The 23,798-nt window shown below is 42.3% G+C and overlaps 1 protein-coding gene across 3 annotated transcripts in view; it reads left to right on the forward strand.

Annotated features, from left to right (window-relative positions):
• The first annotated feature begins 327 nt into the window (after nucleotides 1-327).
• Nucleotides 328-23,798, forward strand: part of LOC118001838 (probable palmitoyltransferase ZDHHC14) — a 268,086-nt gene continuing 244,615 nt past the window's right edge. For 2 of the 3 annotated variants that reach the window (XM_034991997.1, XM_034991996.1), the window contains exon 1: nucleotides 376-620. In XM_034991997.1, coding sequence (XP_034847888.1) covers nucleotides 376-620 — 245 coding nt within the window. Of the gene's footprint in view, nucleotides 621-23,798 lie in introns of all 3 variants that reach the window. The other variant, XM_034991995.1, reaches the window with a different exon arrangement.

The raw sequence follows: 23,798 nt of genomic DNA on the forward strand, positions 1-23,798 counted from the left end.
GGGCGGCGGGGCCGAGCGAGCGGCTGTGCGAGGGGGCGGGCGCGTGGCGAGCCGGGGGCCGGCCGGGCGGCCCCTCGCGCCCCGCGGGGCCCCGGAGCCCCGGTACGCGGGCTGGAAGCGACTGAGGACCGGCGCCGCGGGCTGCGGGCGAGCACCGTCCCTCCCGGAGGGGGACCCGGCTATGACAGCTGGACTCCCGCAAGGGTTAACCTGGGTGTCCTCGGCAAAGTTGTCGCCGAGCCGGGAGCCGGCGTAGGGGCCGCGGCGGCGCGGCTCGGGGGGCGGCCGGGCGGCCGGCGGCGGTCGTGGCTCGGCGGGGCCCGCGCGGCCGGGGGGCTTCTGGGGGCGTGCGCCCCCAGCCGGCTGCCCTCGTGGATGCCTCCCGGCGGCGGCGGGCCCATGAAAGACTGCGAGTACAGTCAGATCAGCACCCACAGCTCCTCCCCCATGGAGTCGCCCCACAAGAAGAAGAAAATCGCGGCCCGGAGGAAATGGGAGGTTTTCCCGGGAAGAAACAAGTTCTTCTGCAACGGCAGGATCATGATGGCCCGGCAGACGGGCGTCTTCTACTTGACTCTCATCCTCATCCTGGTCACTAGCGGACTCTTCTTCGCCTTCGAGTAAGTGGCAGCGAAAGCTCCGCGACGCCCTGCTCCCCTCGCCTCCCCCGACCCCTGCCCCTCCTTTCTCTACTTTCGTTTTCTAGAAGCCTTATTTGCTGTACATTGTTATATAATGCAGACCCACTTCTCCCTCTTTTTCTTTTGAAGGTCTGTTTGCTCTTTGGTCCCCAGAGGTAATGCAGTCCTGGGTCGGGCTTTGGGAGTGGAGAGGGGAGAGGGCACGCTTGGAAGGTGCTTGGCACCTCGCAGGTGACTGATTCTTGGTGCTGTCTCAACTGAGTTTGGAGGCTAGCAAGCCAGCCCAGATGTAGCCTTGTGTGGGGAAGGGAGGATGAGGCGGATTCCTCAGTCAGGGATAAATACAATTGACTTCCTTTCTTGCTCACAAGCTATAGGGCATCTTGTTAAGCTCATTTACTAAATCTTCTAGCTACCTTCGCTGAATAGTGAAGAATCTTGGTTATTTCAGGTTTACAAGTGTAGGCCACCCAAGGTGGCCTGGAAGGATAATTTCATTTTTTCATTCTCCTTAGGTGATCACTCTTGATCAACAATTTCTGATTTATCATGAGGTTTCTAAACTCTTCACTTTTAAAAAAAGTTTCAATAAAAAATATTGGAAATACACACTTTCTTCCCCCCCCCCCCCATGTTGGGGAACAGGTGAAAGGAGACTTTCTCAGCCTGTTCAGGAAAAGTATGACACTGAATGGTAACTTCTGTTTCCAGAAACAGTACTTTGGGACTTTAGGGCTTTAATTTGAAAAAAGTGCATGCAAGTCTTTGCCGTTTTCAGGAAAATCAAGTTGGCTAGTAGCAACTGTCCTCCTGCCAACTAATGAAAGATTTTCTTATTTATTAATAGATTAGATAAAGTACTTTAACCACATTCCAGAATCAATTTCAATTGCTTTTATTGGGTCCAACATTTGCAATGCAGCTTCTTATGTAATTCCTGGTATCCTATGTACAATAAAAGTTGTAGCTACTCCCCCGCTACACTCCCCCACAAAAAACAATACATTTATTGGGGGTTCTTTGCGTTTCCTGTATCCTGCTTATCATGGGGCATGGTACCCATTCAGTCTCCATCTTCTGTTGCATAGGGTTAATTAAACCTTTGTGTTTATTTACTTTTGTCTCTGGTAAGTATTAATAGGCTCTGATTTTGTGCCCAGTGTTTGGTATTCCAAATGCCATCTCAATCAGAAATGAATGATCTCTTGACAATGTAATACTTTTCACGTAAAGCCCTCTGACTCTGAGGGGAAACATTTTGCATCTGAACATTGTGCTATGATGAACAGTTTTAGCAGGATTGAGGTGAGGAGAAAGATCTCAGGGGTAAGCCACGCAGCGCCCCCAGGCCTCACACACAACCCCTCCATTTCTGACTATGTACATTTCCCAGGTCTCTTCCAGAAGTTTAACTTTGGGGCCCATTTGCAACTAGGGTGGAGCCTGTTGGGGGCCTCCGGGATGGGAGGGGGAGGGTATGAAAAGGCTTTGGGAATGGCAGGAGAAATGCTCTGTTCCTCCTCTCTTGCTCCCCTTGTCCCCTTCCAGAGGCAGCCACTCATCCTTACAGACCTGGGTCTGAGTCATAATAGATTCAGGCACTGGAGTGATGATGCCATGTGATTGAACACAAATGCCATCCTTCGATTGGCTTTCCTTACAGGTGGCCTTCGAGATAGATAGGATTCACTACGTTCCTAATGTTAAAAATGTTTTGAGCTGATCTCTATTGGCATTTTTTGCTCTTTTTAGCAATTTTAAGAGTGGGGAAAATGGGTTAATTTTGTGAGCTTCAGCCACAGGTGTGTTTCATGCAGGATGATGAATGTTTCATTTTCTGTGTACACCCAAATCCCCACTGTATGTTTAGAGATCCCATCTAGTTGTACTTACTGTCTTTTATTTTCTTTATTTAAGTATTGCTTTTAAGCAAACCATCATAAATTCATTTTCGCGTCTTAAGCTCTGCGTGTGTTTCTTCCAAGAGTTCCCCAAAGTCCTCACTAGTAGGTTGTTAAGGATCTTTTTCTGCATCAGCATTTTGTTAACCAGTGACTGTAGGAATAAACATGTGTGCTAGGATTTTATTAGGTACTCTTGGTAACTTCCTTTTTAGATAAGCTCTGTGTGTGTGTGTGTGTGTGTGTGTGTTCGGTCTCCATGAGTGTTGCTTCAATTACGCAATTTGAAATTTCAAGAAAATAGGCCAATCCTGGCCTGATGCCTCAGTTGGGAAAAATCATAGGGCTGTTCAAACTATAGAATATAATGGTTTGGCTAAGAATATCGTCACTGTGTTGCTTTTAAGTTCTTTATCATCACTAATGACAAAGGGAAATTAAATGACTCTGGCCAAATTAATTTGATAGACTCAGAGAAGCAATTAGTTCCATGCATAGGATATGAAATGGCACAGCCTAAAAGAGATCAAGAGAAAATGCCAGTTTTGTCTGCTCACTGCCTGCCTTCCTTCTGCCCTTTCTTTAGGTATTTATTGAGCACATACTATGTGTTTGCCTATTTGGATTAATTTCATGTCTGGATAACTTTAATATTAGTAGAATTCGTGTTCAAACATCAGAGTCCATGTTTCCCCATACCGTTAACAAAAGGCAAGTACAACATTTGAGAAGAAGACACAGGGCTTAGCTTCAGACCTCCTTTTTCTGTAACTCTTCGCCCACCCTACCTCTCATTCCCAACCTTGAGCAGAGGACAAGGAAGTTCGTCCAAGAGAAAGGGACTTACTTTTTAGAGCACAGCCACAGGTGTTGATACTGCCCCTCCAACCCTGGGGAAAAGGCAGGGTGGGAATGATTATTTCCACATTGCAGATGAAGTGACAGAGGCATAGAGAAGTGAAATAACCAAGGGTCACACACCAACTAGTGGCAGGGCTTCAGACTGCGAAGCCCATGCCCTTTCTGACCCACGGTGCTCTCCCTTCAAGTATAGAATAGTGCTTAAAGGTATGGACTTTGGAAGGACAGATCCCAAGATTCTAAACAAAAGTATGACCCTGGGCAAATAATTTGACTTTCTAAGCCTCAGTTTCCCAGTCTGTTAAATGGGATTAATAATATCTACCTTAAAGTGTTACGGAGATTAAATAAAAAAGTATAGTTAGTACAGTGTCTCATACATAGTCAGTACTCCATAAGCAGCACATATTATTAGAGCAAACCTTAGAAGTAGCCTTCCCAGGACTCTCTTTTCTGAGAGCCTTTGAAGGAGGGAGTAAGTGGGTTAATAAGCAAGTATAACAGTGGTAGCACATTGGGCTGAAAAAAATGCAGATCTGTGTAGTTTGCAGTTGAAATAAAGACCTTCGTATGAGTCTGAGGAGTGGCTTCACTCTTGCCCCTTTAGAGTGGGAGTCCTGCAGAGAAGTCTGGGACCCTCCTTGTCCAGACCTGAGCAGGAGCCCTGAGGAAGCCTCCCAGAAGCAGGGACTGGATTTCATTTCTGTTTTCAGAGCTACCATCTTAGAACCATGAAGACAGTAAAGAAAGCTACTAGAAGCTACCTGATGCAACTCCGCTCATTTTCAAGTAGGGCCGGGCTATGTATTTTGGGGCATCTTGTGTTCAGCATATGTACTGATAGAGAATGCTAGCATTTTGTAGCTGTATTCAAGATGGAAGGAAGTTGCTCACAGTGCTGTCGAGACTTGTCACTGCTCCTTGCAGTTACTGAAGGCCCGGTTCATCTGAGACTCACAGCAACGTCCTCATTCTCACATCCCCAGAAGTGCAATTTGAAAAGATCAGTGAACTTTATCAAGTCGTGTCTCTTCTTCTCTGACATACACATACTTACAGTCTGTCCTTGTTTCGAGTTGAAATTTTGAAAATAAAAAGTCTTTGGTCCTGAACTATTGACATCTCATAGTCTCCGATCACAGGGGCAGAAAGAAGGAGATGAACCAGGCAGCCAGGTGAGGCTGGTGTTTCCAGGTGAGGTGAGGGGAGGCCTGCTCTGATCTTGGACTTGACGGTTTCCCAGTTCCATGCTGTGGTCACAGACAGTTTGGAGGTGTGACTGGGGCTGAAACACTTGGGAATGTGGACGCATTCTTAAATTTCTTGTCACTAGAAGTCCATTGATGATTTTTTTTTTTTAAGCCATATGTTTTCTTTTCCCCTCTCCTTCCATTTCTCCTTCCCTCCTTCCCTTTGTTTCTTCTTCCTCCTCCTCCTTCTTTCTTTGGCTAATCCCCTCTGAAATAATTAATGACTAATTGGTAGTCAGTGGGACTAGGGTGAAGTTTGCTTTGATGATTGAACAAGGGCCTGTCCCCCATAAATAAAGGTGCTATTTCCAATAATAACTTCTCCCTTATAGATTGGAAATCCTTTATAATTGGGTAGAAGATGCTACCCTTGTAGCATATAAGGACCCTCTCTTTTCTCAGCTGTCCTATTCAGAACTGCATCAAGTTTTCCACCATCTCAGAAAACCTATGGGAAATGTCCTATCTTCTGGCCAGTTGCTGGCCATGCTGCGCATTGTAGAACACGGAGGGGTTGATGGTAGATGATAGTAGATGACCATCGGGAAGTTACCCTGAACAGTCCCTATTAACCAGGTATATGGTGTCAAGGACACTTTATAACTTGCTATGGACCCACACAAGAATTTTAGCTAGCTTCAAAACCTTATTATTGGCCTCTTGACATGAGGGCACTAACCCATTCATTTGTGTGTAAGGTCAACACATGTAAGTTCCATGAGGATAAGGGAATGTGTTAGTTTTGTTCACTGTTGTCCTCTGGTACCTAAAACAGTATCTGGTATGTAGCAGGCTCTTGGTGAATATTCGTTGTTCATGGAATAATGGCAATCTTGAAAGGCTCTGAAAAATAACTTCCTTGTGCTTTAGTTTTTCATCTTGTAAAGTTGTCAACATTAATAAAATTTATAATTAATAATGCCTTCTAGAACACATTTGCCTTAGAAGCTTTGATTATTAGATGTAATTCTTCTGATTTTAGAATCAGGTCTCATCCCTTTTCAAGTGCGTTAATTGAAGCAGAGGAAATAAAAGGTTTTCTTAGTTACTTAGAAAACTAGTGACAGAGTTGGGATGTTCACTTGGCTAACTAAGACTTCTTTCTAGTTTTTCTTTATTTTTAAACTAAATGCTTTAAGCAACTAAAGCACTCTGTGATGTATAAGAATGTTACCCAACTACCATCAGTACCTGGAATAATTTCAAATTTTAATGGGTTCTTGACTTTGGATACTTGAATTTATTTAATAAAACTCTTAAGGATACTGTTGACTCTCAGCTAGTAGCAAGTGATACCAAGTTATACAGAAAGAATGCCTGAGGTTCCCCAAATAGGGTAATGATGGTCAATTATTTAATGGACTATATCTACATAACCTGAAGATTTTTCCTTTGCAGAGCAATGTTGCACGTAATTTATTCATTGCAGAGTTACTATGTCTTAGCAATATAATTTAAGTTAAGTGTTTCAGGGAAGTGTATTCCTTTTTTTTTTTTTTTTTGTAGCTGAGGTTGTTGGGAAAGGGAAAACACTGGTGGTCAATAGATACTTCTAATTAGCTACATCCAGGAACTTGGATCTGATAAAAAAAAAGTTGGCTCAGGTAAGGGTTGGGGACCATATTAATGCCTTTGTTTAGTTCACTAAATGTAAAAGTTGGTCCCAATTCAAACTAATTTTTATAAACTGGATGATCTTCTACCTCCTCAATTTCTGCCCTTTAAAAAATGTAATAGACTCATACAGAAGATTCTGTGTAACATACATGCAAGTTTTGAAATAAAATACTGTAAAGACTACCTGTGCAACTAACACTCAACTCAAGAACCACATCAATACTGGGGCTTTTGAATCTCCTCACACCCTCTGGGTTTCAGCTCTGATCCATCTCCCTGCCCCTCCCTGAGGTCTTCACCACCTGAGCTCAGTCATTATTAACACCTTGCCTCTTTTTCCTCAAGCTTTCTTAATGTATGCATACCCAAACAACAGATTGTTTAGTTTGGCTTATTTTCCTATACAAAAAATATAAAGAAAAATTTCTTTTATATATATATATAATATTTTTTATATATAAAATTTCCACCATCTCAGAAAACCTATGGGAAATGTCCTATCTTCTGGCCAGTTGCTGGCCATGCCACGCATTGTAGAACATGGAGGGGTTGATGGTAGATGATAGTAGATATGTATATATATATATATATAACAGTGATAGCACATTGGGCTGAAAAAAAACAGATTCTAGTATATATATATAAAGTAAAGAAATGTTTTACAGATATAAAAAAAACTCCATCTCTGTCCTTTTCCCTCCCTCTCTCTGGACCGTTAAAAAGTAAGTCGCAGACACCATGTCCTTTTATATCCAATTTTTTCAGCATTTAATTCTTAAGAAAAGACATTTTCTTATGTAAACATGGTATTGTTAACCCTCAGACACAGGTTTGAGCTGCACGGGTCCACTTAAGTATGGATTTTTTTCACAGTACAGTACTGTAAATGTATTTGCTCTTCCTTATGGTTTTCTTAATAGCATTTTCTTTTCTCTAGCTTACTTATTGTAAGAATACAGTGTATAATACATATAACATACAAAATATCTGTTGATGGACTGTTTATGTTATCATAAGGCTGCTGGTCAACAGTAGGCTATTAATAGTTAAATTTTGAGGGTGTTGAAAGTTATACACCAATTTTCAACTGTGTGGGGTGGAATGGGGTTGTCACCCAACCCCCATTTTGTTCAAGAGTCAACTATAATAGTATCAATTTCAGTAAATTTAATGTGGCTACCACAGTCCGTATTCAAATTTTATTGTTAGCTTTAAGTTTATGATCGTGGTATTTGTTTTGTGCTTATCTGATATGTATTATTTCTCTTTTCTTCTAGCCTTCATTTAGGTGAACCGTGTATTTTTTTTTTTTTAAAGATTTTATTTATTTATTTGAGAGAGAGAGACACAGCAAGAGAGGGAACACAAGCAGGGGGAGTGGGAGAGGGAGAAGCAGGCTCCCCGCTGAGCAGGGAGCCCGATGCGGGGCTTGATCCCAGGACCTGGGATCATGACCTGAGCCGAAGGCAGATGCTTAACGACTGAGCCACCCAGGCGCCCCTGAACCATGTATTTTTAATATTCCATTTTATTTCCTTTAAAAAATTTAGGCTATATTCCTTTGTATTTTTTTTAGTAGTTATTTAAATATTTTATTTATTTATTTGACAGAGAGAGAGAAAGGAAGAGCAAGAGAGGGGACACAAGCAGGGGGAGTGGGAGAGAGGGAAGCAGGCTTCTGGCTGAGCAGGGAGCCCGATGCAGGGCTCGATCCCAGGACCCTGAGATCATGACCTGAGCTGAAGGCAGACGCTTAATGCCTGAGCCACCCAGACGCCCCTTTTTTAATAGTTATGTAAGAGATCAGAATATTCATCTTTACCCTACCTCCAAATAGTAATACTGTACTTCACGATGTAGGAAACTTAAAACATTATAATTCTACTTACTTCTCCCACCCTTTGTAACTCTGTTGTCATATACTATATATCTGTGTGTGCTATAAGCCCAGTAATGTTACTACTTTAAAGCTGTCAATAGTATGTAAAATATACCTGTATGAAACAATGATAATTTAAAATAAAACATACCCGCATATAAAAGCCAAAAAAATACATTTATACATATATAAAATAGAGATAATTTTAAATGGAATTTTATGTTTATCTTTACATATTTACCATTTCTAGTACTATTTATTTCTTCCATCTATATCATTTCCCTTGGGCCTAAAGTACTTCTTTTAGCATTTCTTGGTGCAGGGCTGCTGGTGACAAGTTCTTTTAGATTTTGCTTTTTCTGAAAATGTTTGCCTTCATTTTTAAAGGATAGAAGATATTTTCACTGGATATAGGATTCTAGTTTGACAGTTGTTTGAATCAGAACTTTGAAGATATTGGCCCACTGTCTTCTGGTCTCTTGTTTCTGATGAGAAGTTAGTCTTTATTTTTAGCATTTTCCTCTGTGGTATATAATGGGTGAGTTTTTTACCAGCTGATTTTCTTTTTATCTTTTTGTTTGTTTGTTTTCAACAGCTGAACTATGACATGCCCAGGTGTAGTTTTCTTTCTACTTATATGGCTCAGGGTTTGCTAAGACTTCTGGGATCTGTGGGTTGATATCTTCCATCAGTTTTAGAACTTTTTCATCCATTATTTCTTCAAATATTTCTTTTGTCCCTCTCTTATCCCATTTTTTTTTTAAAGATTTTATTTATTTATTTAAGACAGAGAATGAGAGAGAGCACATGAGAGGGGTTAGGGTCAGAGGGAGAAGCAGACTCCCCGCCGAGCAGGGAGCCTGCTTCTCCCTCTCCCACTCGCACTGCTTGTGTTCCTGCTCTCGCTATCTCTCTCTCTGTCAAATAAATAAATAAAATCTTTAAAAAAAAAAATCTGTGTGTATGTGTTTCAGTTTGAATAATTCCTGTTGCTCTGACTTTGTTTACTGATCCTTCTGCTGTGTCTTGTTTATGTTAAACCATCTGTAATGTCTTATTTTTTTTTATTTTGAGCATTTCTACATTACAAAATAGTTTTTTATATAAATAAAAAAATAATTTCTATTCTTCTCCTGAAATCTCCATCCATTTATGTCCATATTTTCCACTGGATCCTTTAACATATATATATATATATATATTTTTTTTCTTTTCTTTTTTTTTGTAGTTATTCTAAACTTCTTGCCTAATGATTCCAGCAGCTATATTATCTCTGGGTCTACTTCTTTGGTTTTTTCTTCTCTTGACTATGGGTTATATTTTCTCCCTTCTTTGTGTGTCTCATAATTTTTGATTGCATGTCAGATATTGTGTGTAAAAGAATTGTAGAGGATGCAGCAATTTATTTTTTTTTATTTTTATTTTTTTAAGATTTTTTATTTATTTATTTGACAGAGACACAGTGAGAGAGAGGGAACACAAGCAGGGGAAGTGGGAGAGGGAGAAGCAGGCTTCCCGCTGAGCAGGGAGCCGGATGTGGGGCTTGATCCCAGGACCCTGGGATCATGACCTGAGCCGAAGGCAGATGCTTAACGGCTGAGCCACCCAGGCGCCCCAAGGATGCAGCAATTTAAAAGGGCATATCATGCTACGTGTATGTGGGCTGAGTAAATCTAACTTGTTATTGAAATGGGTGTGGTCTGTACTGAAGCTTTAGTTAGATCCATTTCATCATTGAGTTCAACTCTTTTGAGGGCAGAGACTTTCCCTTTAGCAGGAATTGGGATCTGAATTCTTTATGCTTTATAGCCCAGCCCAGTACCAGCTTACCAACTGTGGAAGATTTCTCAGCCAGTCCATTAGCATTTTGGGCTACTGGGGAGTTTTCTTTGCTTTTAGCCCTGTCCCAACCTTCTTCATCTCAGCCCACCTCTCTTGGTCCAGCTGCCTGGCCTCAGCTTTTGGAGGGTTGCTGCAGTGCCTACAGTGAAGGCCTGAAGCGCATAAGGGAGATTTTCTCAGTTTCCATGCTCTGATCCCTGCCTTACCCTTGGGAAGGTCTTATATCCCCAGGGCAGTTGCCTCTCAACTCTCCTGCCCTACCCCCCAGCCTTTGGTGTACTCTTGCTGTGTTTTTGGTGAGGATCTATGGGAAGGAGTTGGCTGGTGGTGCAGACTTACTCTGTGGCTCAGGCTCCCAGTATTCTTATCCATGCAGCCATCCATATAGCCATTAAACCTGCTTAAAAATTTACCTGTTTTCTCCTTACTCCTGGATATGGTGGATTCCTGTTTTTCCTGCCTCTTCGCTAGGAATGAGAGCAGCTGTTGGCCTTTTTTCTCTTGGGAAGGGCTCAACACATTCAAGCTTCTTTGCATCCTCAGTTCTCTGATATATTTAAAAAAACCGCTTTTGTAGCTAATCTGGCTTGTTCTCATTGTCAGAGTGGGAGTGATTGCTCTTACAGCTTTCAGCTTGTGATTTTTCTAACTTAATGTGTTTTTCAGATTCATGTATGTTGTTGCATATATATGTAATTAACTTTTATTGCTATCCTATTTGGTTTGTATAAATACACTCAATTTATTCTTCATACTATTTCTAATCTTTCTTTTTTGGACTTCTTGCTGATTCTTGGCATTTACTATCATTTTAAGGGATAGAATATGCAAAGCTGCCTCTTCATAGGTTTTGATTTCCTAAGTGTGTCCTGGCAATGACTATGACATCTGGGCTCAAATGCTTAGGCCTGGGTAACAGAATTTAGTATGGGATTCAATCTATTATGCTTTTATATGATGGTAAAGTAGTTTTCAAAAGATAAATCATAACTATCACCTAATCATTGAGGTTATATACAATTAAGAGCAAGGTTTACAGGTAAATGAGATCCTTTATCACAAATCTTCATCTGCCATTTTAATTTGATGCTGGTTTTTCATTGATTTAAAAAAAAAAAAAAGCTTAACTTTTTGTCCCCCACTTAAAATACTTTGAGTGTGGAAGCTCTTCTCCGATCCCATGTCTAGCTTAGATACAAACCCTCAGAGTACTAGTAATGAAGGTTCTGTTACTGACCTCTTCTCATGTGGCTGGTTTTAGTTGAAAGTCCTGATAGAAGGGATTTATGATTGAACCAGCCAGCCCTCAGCTCTTGTAGACTCTTCAGTCTCCCTGGTGCTCTACATGAGAGAGAAAATCTCTTTCTCTGCCATGAGCAGTCCCAGAATGAAGAGAGAGGTGACAACTCTGTGTGTGCGTATCCTTTTCCCCTGACTCCATTCTTCTAATCTGTAGAAGCTGTGCTATCCTTAATTTAGGCCTATTTTTGCCTCTTCCTCCTTGTCCCTTCACAGCTGGGAGCTAACACACCATTGGAATAGGCTTCCCTGTCTCCCTCTAGAGAATTTTGAGGTAGACTTTCTTTCAACTGTAATGAGACCTTTAATTTTAGAACATTTTAAGCACATTTGGACAGAACACACCATTTTTAAAAATAGGAATACAATAATTTCCATACATCTTCAAACTGAGTTTTAAAAATTGCTGACCTCAAAGTCCATGGGAACCTGGTCTGTTGAGAGCCATCAAATATGACAAGGCTGGTGGCTGATAGAGGAGGGTGTCAGCCAGTGGCCCTCTGGGGCTGGATGTGGTTTGTCTTCAGGTAGCCTTATCAGCAGAGGAATGGCTGTCTAACTCACTTGGGAAAGGATTTAAGTTCCTTAAGTCTGGTGTCTTTTCAGGCACTTCTCAAGAATACAGAGAAACAGCTTATTTTAACACAAAACACTGGAGTCTATTAGAGGTGTTTGTTCTACTTGCTGAGATGAGAAATTATTGCCTCCCCTTGTACAGCTAGTAAAAATAAAATGAGTCCCCAAAATGTGTATTCCTGACTACTTTCTTGACAAAATCTAGTGTCCTTCTTTCTTGTTTTTGTTTTTCCCTTTCTGTCAATGGTGTAGGGGATTGTGACTACTTTCTCTTTACTTGAAACTTTTTCTTCCTTTAGCTTGAGGATGTTCATCTCCTGCTTACCATTTTCTTTTTCTTTTTCTTCTGTATATCTGTTGTTTCCTGCTTGCCCTGAATTCATTTTGCTCATCCCCCTTCTCCCTTTCTTACTTTCTTGAGCAAGTTTGAATCATCATAATGATCCCTCTTGCCTCTTTCAATGTGATTTTCATCTCTTGCTCTCCTTCTCCCTTACTTGGAGCACCAATCTTCTAGTCTTGAATTACTCCTGTCTGTGGAGATCTCTTCCCCAGGTGTCCTCTGATGCCCAGGGAGCAAGGCATAGAGCACCGCATATGTTGTTCCTGGATCCATCACTGTGAGTGAAGAGAATCCCTCCCTGGTCCCCAGTACTGCAGTTTCCCCTTTTCTCACGTACTTCAGCCCTTCATCCTCTATTGATCCTTTCCTTTGATGTCTCTTGGGCTGTATTCTTCTTGTGTCCATACTGATGTGGTCGTTTTCAAACATATTCGTAAAATCTTTAACTCTCTTTCCATTAAAAAAAATGGAGTATAATTCTTCACCCTTTGAATGTGGGTCTGCCTTAGTACTCCATTCTAAAGAATAGAACATGGCAGAAGTGATGTATGTGATTTCTGAGGCTAGGTTGGACATGTGATGAAGCTTTCATCTAGTGCATGAGTTCTCTCTCTCTCTCACTTGGGATGTGTACCTTTAGAGCTCTGAGCTACCACGTGAGAAGTCTAGCTACATCACATAGAGACTCCGCATAGTACAGAGACCACATAAAGTGAGTCTGGACCATATAGAGAGAGGTGCCATGGACCCCCAGCTCTTTCCGCCCAGCTGTTTGTGTCTTCCTGGCACAGCAGCCAGCCGTGCAAGTGAACCTTCACATGATTCCATCCCCCCTCTTCCCCTAGTCTTTGAGCCACCCCAATGGAAGCCAAATGGAGCAGACATGAACACTTCCTGCCACGTTCTCTCCACATTGCAGATTTGTGAACAAAGTTGTTGTTTTAAGCCACTACATTTTGGGGGAGGTTTATTAGACTGGAAAACTTAACTACCAGAAATTCTCAAATGAAGTGTTGAGACTGTTTTGGAGTATGCAGCAATGAATGTGTGACTAACACTAAAGTTATAGTGCTGTAGCTTGAGAATTAAGAAAATTTTTTTTTGGTAACATCAAGGTTAGCTTTTCTCACTCACTGCTCCAATTCCAGTGTGTCCTTGAGGAGGAAGGAGTTGCAGCTCAGTTCTGCATCCACAATTGTGCATGCCCTGGGTCTCCCTTGGAAGAGGTGTTTTTGTTGTAGGGTAGTTTGAGCTCAGTGGTGTAGGTCCTCATCAGCTCACACCTGGACCACAGTCCCAGCCTTCTTTCTCAAATTTTCTTCTGTGCTGTGTTTGTTACATTTATAGTGATAGAGTCACACACCCATTGCATGGAAAAGTAAATCCACACCAAACTGTTGAAATCTGGTGTTCAAGACCTTTCTGCTTTTCTCACAACTTATTAAGATAGATGACAGTTTCTATATTCTTTGAGATCTCTATGCAGACCCATCATCTGTTGATTTTGGAGAGGGTTGAATGTGGAAACGTGACCCTAGTAGGGACTCCTCTTCAATATTGTTGTGTACTAGGATGCTCATTCTTCCTGGGATATTGAGACTGGGATATTGAGACCTGGCTTACCTAGCCATACTTTTGATCCACTGAGGCCTTTCTGGTAACAGCCTATGGTTGCCTTGTGTCTGCAGAGCTATGTTGCCCCAGAAGTGGGCAGCTACACAGCTAGTGACTCCCAGTGATCTGATCTTTTGAGCGGGCCTTAGATGTATATAATAGATGTACTTTATCATCTTGAATGGTACTATTTTGGGGTCTTTTAATGCCATGAATTTCCCATACACACATTCTTGATGACAGATAAGGGCATTTTTGAACATATAAGCCAAAGTCAAGTTAAATTCTGGAGCTATATATATAGCTTATTTGTCTTTCTGGCCAGGGAGAAAAATTCTTTGCTTGGATTGCACACTTATTAACTTGGTATAAATTTTCCTGCTTCTCTTTAAGATGGCAATACATGCAAATCAAATGCCAGAATGGTCCCCACACATGTTCAAGAGGTGCTTACTACTGTATTTAGGAAACACACTGACTTTGTGTTTCTGTTTCTACTCCATTAACTTTATACATATTTTGTGCAGATATTTTAAAAGGTATGGTCTTGTCTTTTATTTTTGTTTATTTTTATTTTTAAAGATTTATTTATTTATTAGTAAGAGAGTGTGTGGAGGGGGAGGGGCAGTGGGAGAGAATCTTCAGGCTGACTCCCTGCTGAGTGCTGAGCAGGGAGCCCGACATGGAGCTCGATCTCAGGACCCATGAGATCATGACATGAGCCAAAACCAAGAGTCTGATGCTCAAATGACTGAGCCACCCAGGTGCCCCAAAAGGTATGGTCTTGTCTTTTTTTTTTTTAAGATTATTTATTTATTTATTTACTTATTTGACAGAGAGAGACACAGTGAGAGAGGGAACACAAGCAGGGGGTATGGGAGAAGGAGAAATAGGCTTCCTGCTGAGCAGGGAACCTGACGTGGGGCTCGATCCCAGGACCCTGGGATCATGACCTGAACTGAAGGCAGACGCTTAACGACTGAGCCACCCAGGCGCCCCGGTATGGTCTTGTCTTTTAAAGGTAAAGAGATACTGAAAGAAAAGCCTACTCTTTGTCCTAAAACTATTCTTTAGTCAGGATTAACATTGAATAAGATTATATACAGGAATTATTTCTTCTTTGGCTCACAATAAAAAAATAAAGGTGAGGAGTATTATTTTTAAACTATATGTCTTTACTGAGCTAGAAAACTATTAACATTTTATTTTTTATTTAAAAGTTGAAGTGGCAACAAAGAGTCCCATTCATTCCTTACTGAACTCTTCCTTCCTCTTGGCTGTGGATGGTTATAGTGATACAAGGAATGGTGGATCTGTTCTCTAGAACATGAGCTTAATATTCTTCTCTAAAGAGGATGTGATCTTTTGGGCTTGGTCCGATCACCCAGAGTTGACCCTAGTTGGTGTCTTCAAGGAAGGTCTCAAGCTTTCCTGAATGCAAGCCCTGATCACGCATGATAGGGATATTTAAAGTGTAGAAATAAGTGGAATTATTCTGTCTCCTCGTTCTCTCTTTCCTCTGGATAAGTTTTCTATCGCTGCCATAATGGATTGCCACACACTTCGTGACTTAAAATCACACACATTTATTATCTGACAATTCCGTAGATTAGAAGTTGGACATGGGTCCCCCGGAAGGGGCAAGACCTTGGGCCTGATGTCTTTCTCCAGTCACAGGTGATTTTCTGAGAGGGACTTGGCTGGAAGCTGATGGATGCCCGGATTCCTGCAGCTGGGGAACAAATGCTTCTGTCCTAAAAGAGTAGAAGTGGGGCGGGGGCAGGAGGGGGTCATCTGCATGGCCGGTGACAGCAGCCACCACAGATAGTGACAGTTGAATGTTGCAGATGGGTCAGCTACCCGAGGGGGCTGACCCAGGCTGTTGGGGGGGGACAAAGAGAGGGAATCCAGCCTGGCAGGCCACCAATGGGATCGGGCGGCCCCAGTGACCTGAAGGCGTCAGGCAAGGCTCCAGAATAGAGCCTCAAGTGCAGGGGCCTGAGGTGTCCAGGGTGGGGATGTGCTGCTGGGCCTGGAGACAGTGTGAAGGCGGAGTAGCAGCCTGCTGGCCTGGGGTGCATATGGTCCTTCTTTTCACTACATCTGTGTCTTTGGGGTAAATACCCAGTAGTGTAATTGCTGGGTCATAGGTGCCTATTGCTGCTCTGTCCCCTCTGGGTCTGCATCTTAGGGCCTGTCAAGCCAGCCTGCATTTGTGGGGAGAAAGGTGAAGAGAATGCTGGGATTCAGGCTGAACCTGACCTTTAACTAAATTTCCTTCTCAGTGTGAGACTTTGTCGTCCGAAGAAGATTTTTTTTTTAATTTTATTTTATTATGTTATGTTAGTCACCATACAATACATCATAAGTTTTTGATGTGGTGATCCATGATTCATTGTTTTCGTATAACACCCAGTGCTCCATGCAGTATGTGCCCTCCTTAATACCCATCATTGGGCTAACCCATCCCCCCACCCACCGCCCCTCTAAAACCCTCAGATTGTTTCTCAGAATCCATAGTCTCTCATGGTTCATCTCTCCCTCTGATTCCCCCCCTTCATTTTTCTCTTCCTTCTCCTAATGTCCTCCATGCTATTTCTTATGTTCCACAAATAAGTGGAACCATATGATAATTGACTTTTTCTGCTTGACTTACTTCAATTAGCATAATCTCCTCCAGTCCCATCCATGTTGATGTAAAAGTTGGGTATTCATCTTTTCAGATGGCTGAGTAATAGTCCATTGTATATATGGACCACATCTTTATCCATTCATCTGTTGAAGGGCATCTCAGCTCTTTCCACAGTTTGGCTATTATGGACATTGCTGCTATGAACATTGGGGTGCATATGGTCCTTCTTTTCACTACATCTGTGTCTTTGGGGTAAATACCCAGTAGTGTAATTGCTGGGTCATAGGGTAGCTCTATTTTTAATTTTTTGAGGCACCTCCACACTGTTTTCCAAAGTGGCTGTACCAACTTGCATTCCCACCAGCAATGTAAGAGGGTTCCCCTTTCTCCACAACCAACTGGACAGCCACATGCAGAAGAATTAAACTCGACCATTCTCTAACACCATACACAAAGATAAACTCAAAATGGATGAAAGACCTCAATGTGAGACAGGAATCCATCAAAATCCTAGAGGAGAACATAGGCAAGTAACCTCTTTGACATCAGCTACAGCAACTTCTTTCAAGATACATCTCCAAAGGCTAGTAAAACAAAAGCAAAAATGAACTTTTGGGACTTCATCAAGATAAAAACTTCTGCACAGCAAAGGAAACAGTCAACAAAACAAAGAGGCAACCCACAGAATGGGAGAAGATATTTGCAAATGACACTACAGATAAAGGGCTGGTATCCAAGATCTATAAAGAACTTCTCAAACTCAACACCCAAAAAACAAAGAATCAAGTCAAAAATGGGCAGAAGACATGAACAGACACTTCTCCAAAGAAGACATACAAATGGCTAACAGACACATGAAAAAATGTTCATCATCATTAGCCATGAGGGAAATCCAAATCAAAACCACACTGAGATACCACCTTACACTAGTTAGAAGGGCAAAAATTGACAAGGCACGAAGAAGATTTTTTTTAATTTAAATTCAATTAGCCAACATATAGGACATCTTTAGTTTCAGATGTAGAGTTCAGTAATTGATCAGTTGCGTATAATACCCAGTGCTCATTACATCACGTGCCCTCCTTCATGCCCGTCACCCAGTTACCCCAGCCCCTCATGTACCTCCCCTCCAGTGACACTCAGTTTGTTTCCTATAGTTAAGAGTCTCTTGTGGTTTATCTCCCTCTCTAATGACTTCCCTTTCAGTTTTCCCTCCCTTCTCTTATGATCCTCTGTGCTGTTTCTTATATTCCACGTATAAGTGAAATGATATGATAATTGTCTTTCTCTGATTGACTTATTTCGCTCAGCATAATCCCCTCCAGTTCCATCCACGTCAATGTGAATGGATAAAGAAGGTGTGGTATATATACACACACAATGGAATATTACTCAGCCATCAGAAAGGATGAACACTTACCGAAGAAGATTTTAAAATTGTCATTGTTTTCTTCCCATATCTTCACCAAAGACAGAATATGGGAGTAATTAGTGATGCTCTAGAAAAAGGCTTAAAGAAGTACTCTGTCTTCCAAATCAGGGGGGAAACTATGGAGATGTTTTATAAGAACGCAGTAGGTTGTACCAAACTGAAGTATTTCTTCTGTATTTTAGAAGAAATATTGTCATTCTTATTTTTATTTATTATTTATTTCCATTTTTTTTTTGTTAGAGAAAGGCGTTTTGTAGTCCTAATGGTTCCTCTACCAGTAAGGCTGCTCTTGGCAGCTACGCTGAGCAGCATAAGGAAAGGAGAAGAGTCTGACTATGTGTGTGGTAGACATGAAGGGCAGGTTTGGCAAGTAGCCTGCTTAGTTCCAGAATCTCTGTAGTCCGTTAGGTTCATTCAGCCTCCAAAGAAAAGTGGTTTTCCCTGAAGTGTCTGGTCTAATACATTGATCAACGTCATTAAGACATTTATGGACCTAAGCAATATTCTGGAGGGACACCGAGTTGTCTGTTTCCAGACTGTTTGATCAGACTGTGCTTTCCTGGTTACCACACTTGGACTGATAGGAAACACCATCCTTCTGAATGGGGGGGAGGGGCTCCATCTTGTCCCTTCAGACCATCTGGTTTTCCCAACACTTTTCCCATGTCTTCCTTCATGAGATTTTCACTCTTCTTTTACTTTTGCTAATATTTCTGGTCCCTTTACTCAATAAATAACTGTTGAGTACTGCATGACAAACACAAGGTGCCATGGCTTGAGGATTATATGTGTATCATGGGGCACCTCCATGCTGTGTACATTGAGGTGCTCTGGTCTGCTGTTAGGGCCAAGGTCAGTATTTTCTGAGCCTCTGAAAAAGCACCAGGCCATGAGATAAGAAATAAAGTTGTTTGCAGCATCTATGAGAAGAAATTGCATGTATACATCTTTTCTTTAGACAGGCAGAGAGCTCTTTGTAACTTGTGCCTTTTTCCCTCTTAAGATTCTTCTTTCAAAGGTACAAAAGCAGTTTTTGTTATTATCATTCATATGAAGAAAACGGACTCCACAGAAGGTTAATGGTTTTGTGAAGAAGAAAGATCTGGAACCAGAAACTCTGCCTTTCACACTCTTTCCACTCCTGGAGCTGGGCTTTTCTACAGGGCTGGAGCCAACCCAGACACGAGCTCTTCCCACGTACATTTCTTTGCATGGCACAGCTTTTTTTGAGGCTGTGCCTGATCTTCCCCATGCTCTGTGGACCCCCTCCCAGGGCCCCGGCTGTCAGGACGGCCCTGATCCTGATGCCCACACTGTGCCTACTGTGGGCGCAGGCCTTGGGTGGGCCCCCAGCAAAGACTGGTCAGACTACTCTGCAAAGGGCCAGGGGTGATGCTATCTGGTCTAGGGGAGTTTTGTTCAGAATCAGTTGGGTCATCACCACCAGGTGACACTTTCAAAAGCCATAAACACAAAGAAGTTTCTGGGGCCAACCCCTTTCCCCCCACCACATGTAACTTATATACAAAAATAAATTGCAAATCATGAGACTCTTACCTTCTAACAATGGCAGAATTCTGAATAAGCTCCCTGAAGCGGGACTTTTCCCAGTCTTCATGCCCTTACTGTACTGATGTCCTAAGCTGATGTGTGGTCTGCCCTGGGGTAATTTGCAGAGGTCTCACCCGAGAGAGTTGTTGGGATAGAGTCAGGGCATCTCGGCCCTGTCCACAGTTTGGCTATTGTGGACATTGCTGCAGCAGTGTCCCACTCTTGATCCCAGCTCACGTCTTGATCTCGGGGTCATGCGTTCAAGCCCAGTGTTGCCCAGCATGGAGCCCACTTAAAGAAAGTCATGCTTATCTTCACTGGAGTTCATAGATTTGGCCTTAGACCTTATATAGACAAGGAAACACAAACAGAATTCCCAATGAGCACTCTTGGGGGTAGGAAAGGGGTCTTAATATAATTTCTTCGGTTTGTCCCTTTCAGCACATAGCATTTTGATTTGTCACAAGCCATAATGAAAGTAAATAACTTTTGAGGTGAGGAACCAGAGAATACACTTGGTGAAACTTGTGGTCATTTAGTTGGGTTAGAATGAAATTGTCACTGATGTTTATTTTTTTCTTCTATTTTCGACCCTCACCCAACCTGTGCACCCAGGAGAGGGAAAAACAGCCAATTTCTTTCTTTCCTGTACCACAGACCCACAGCTCCTAGAACCCAGAATTCATGCACTATTGTTCCCTTCCTTAAGGAATAAAAAGGGTGTGAGGCCGGCCTGAGAACTCTGCCTTCATTTGTCACTCTTCTATGGGGAAACACATTCCCAGTTTCAAATAACTTAAGGGGCTGCCTGTTCACCAGAAAAAGAAAGCTCATTTCTTTGGAGCTGATTAGCTAAGCAGAGCTCATTAGCTTAGCTTAGTTTAGCAAGTATGATCTCATTAGCTAATGTGACACCATAACATACACACTGTCAAGCACCAGTGTCGGGGAGAATGAAAGGCGGCCGAGGAAGGCGTGCGCATCTCCCCTGTCCCGGACTCCTGCTAGACCGGCACCAGCATGTGCCCGGACAGGTGCCCTGCACAGTTGGCACAGAGCAGCGTTCCACATGAGGACATTTCCCTGGGGGGCCTGCCTGTGAGGGCCGGGTGCCCGCGAAGGGCTTTCATGGATCATCTTACTTAATCCTCACACAGCCTCGGTAGTAGTTACTGCTATCAGTCCGATTACACATGAGAAAACAGATCTAGTTATAGATCTTTAGAGCGTGTTGTCCATAAAAGCTGAAAGTGGCCAATGGGTGTTTTCTAAAAAGAAGTTTATGTTCTCCTATCCTAATCAGGAGGGCCATTGTTCTGTGTTTGTTGCTTTGTTAGGTAGACCCCCAGTGCTGGCAGAAACCTTAGTGGATATTTGTGTGTTGCTTTCTTGAGAGTCTCTCCATTGTTTTTCTTAAATGTGCAGCTGTCTGGTCCTCAGTTTTGTCCTCTAAAAATGGGACAGTAGTAGCTTCTGGCAGTTTCCTGGCAGCGATCCAAGGAGGGAAGCTACCTGGAGCCTTTCACACTGTGCTTGGCTCGCAGACATTCTCTGGAAGTTGGATCCTTTTCTTTGGTTAGGTAGCTTGCTTTTAAATACACTTTTTATTTTAGCATATTTTAGATTTACAGAAAAATGGTATTAGGTAACTTCTTAGTTCGCTTGTTCATATTTCACCTCTTCCTCATATGCTTTTTAGCCCTTGATGGATTTTCTCATCAGGAGTTAAGAGTTAATGAATGAATTCCTTAGGCACTACTGACATTTCCGAGAATGAGATATACAAACAAATTAGAAGCGGTGGGTACAAACCGATTCTCCCAAATCCGTCGATGCAGAGCATTCATACACCTATGCCTTCAGAAGTGGCAGAGTCCAGCCTTCGTGAAGCCGAATCTCCTGTTTTATTTATTTATTTTCCTGGCTTATTAAAAAATGGACTCTGAGCGGCTCAGAAATATATTATGTTAGGGTCTGAATCTAGAAACATGAAACGAGGAGAGACATCCATCTGCGAGCATTTTTGCATCACTGAGATCCAGTGCAAAACTTTCCCGAGTAGACTTAAAAAAACTTTTTTTTTAATGTTCTTTTTTCTTTGGGACTGTGGGAAGTAAACCAATAGTTTTGTCAGTAAACCAATAGTCTTCAGGGTGATGAGGAGGAGGAGGAGGAGGAGGAGGAAAGTACATTGTGTTGTTAACAATCATAATACGTACATATTTGCACAAGGAACTGAATTTTGACGAATGATTTATGCAAACATAAATGATTATTATTATTACTATTTTTTAAGTGGGCTCCACACCCAGCATGGAGCCCAATGCAGGGCGTGAACTCATGACCCTGAGATCAAGATCTGAGCTGAGATCAAGAGTTGGATGCTTAACTGAGCCACCCAGGCGACCCAGTGATTGTTTTTAATAACAGCCTGGCATTGCTTTCACTTTACAAGTGATGCTGTAGTTCAGTGCTTAGACGTGATGATCAGCCTTATAAATAAAACACTGTACAAGCAAAGACATTTTGCCATGATTCTGTAATAAGTCGGTGTTATGGAGAGGGGCATGCACTGCTCCGTGAAGATGAATTCTCAGATGGGGTCTCAGTTGAGAATTCTGGATAACTGTTCCCCAGCCCCACCCACCCTGACCACTGCCATCTTTTCCTCTTTGCCCCCCCTTCTGATTGGGATAATGTCACCTTTGGTGTCTTTTGTTGAGCTAAGCCTTATCCCTTTGAGGTCACACTCTTTTATATATTAATTCCCAATGGGAGAGATAATGCATTAAGTTTGTATCACACCAGCTCCAGAGTGTGCATTAGCTTATCACTTTCTCACCAGGCCTGAGGCCTTAAACAGGAAGCTGTGTTTGGGGATGTTGAGGGAAGGTACAGAGACTGGGATCCAGGAGGGAGGAGCACAAGAAGGAGAAAGAAGGTTGAAGGGATTCCAAGGTCACAGGGACCCACGTGTCTGTTTGGCCCTTCCTGAACCAGTGATGGTCCATAGGTTTGCTGTAAGTGGGATCATAGTTGTCATGTTGAGTTTATGAAGGTTGACAGTCTAGGACACTGAATTAATATGACTTTGGTTGAGTATGATTTCAGAAAAATTTTGCTCCAAGGATTAGATGGAATTTGGCTTGCTGAGTTAGGAGAGGGCATAGTTCCAGAAGGAATATCTCTTCAAGCCAGGGGTTCCCCAGCAGAGTCCTGATTGCTCCATCACTAATTCATATGACACCTTTGTGTAAATTTGAGAGTGTTTCTTTCTTCTAGATGGTTTATCTCTAGCTGTCAGATAATTGTCATTATATAAATGTTTTTATTAAAACAAAATATTTTTCTCTGCTGGAAAACTATCAAAATAAAGACATAATTCAATGATGTTTACAATGTAAATAGTGCCCCTTACTTGTAATGCCCTTGTTCAGTGCACAAACTATGCAACTGAACATGCAGCCCTGCTTCTTATTTCTCTAGTCCTTTGCTCTCTCCATCCCTCTGACAATGCTCAGTCCCCACTGAGTTAACTGCCTGAAGTGCAGAAGGGCCTGTGCCTTTCTGCAAGTCACAAAGGGAGGCAGGGAGAAAGGAGATAGAGTCCTGCTTGCCAGATATCTGGGTATCAGGCATTAATACATGCATGGGCTTTTCATTGTAGCAGTGCCATTCTCAACCTTGGATTAGCAGTGCCCTGGATATATAATAGTATTTCTATAAATGTAATGTGCACTCATTATGGGCCAGGAATTTTGATATCTATCATTAGTCCTTATAACAAGTGGCTCTATAATGTAGGCAGTTCTTGTGGTTCAGGTGGACACCTAACCTGCAGCCACCCATCTAGTAAGTTGCAGAATTGGATATGAACTCAGACTACGGAGCTGCAGAGCTGTTCTTGTCCCTTGTGGACCTCAGCCTCCCCTGTCCCTCCACCAGCTCCACAAGTCTGGGCTGCCCTGAGGCCTCCCCCTCTGGCACTGGGGTGGTACCTTGCCTTCCCCTGCCCTGCATCGCCTGTGTGTACAGGCAGCAGTCCAGAGGTGGTCTCCGGATAGGGAACCTTCCGCCTTATAGGCCTCATTTGGATCAAGGTCCAGCCATTTTATATCCTTCCTAGGTTTTGCTGGCCTTCAGGAAGCCAGAGTTGTCTGGATGCAAGAGAGCTTCCCAGCAGTACCCTGTAAGGAAAATGAACTCTTAGCGTTCTTTCCATTATGAAATTAAATTCCTCAAATAATTGTTTTAGACTGCCCAGACCAAGTCATTTTTCCTCTGAGAAGACATGGTAGCTGTCTCAGCCCTAGAGGAGAAGGAAGGGTGGGCTCCTTTGAAACTTACTGTTGGTGCTTTG

Source organism: Mirounga leonina, unplaced genomic scaffold (assembly GCF_011800145.1).
Source record: "Mirounga leonina isolate KUSES-001 unplaced genomic scaffold, KU_Mleo_1.0 Mir_54, whole genome shotgun sequence".
NCBI lineage: Eukaryota > Metazoa > Chordata > Mammalia > Carnivora > Phocidae > Mirounga > Mirounga leonina.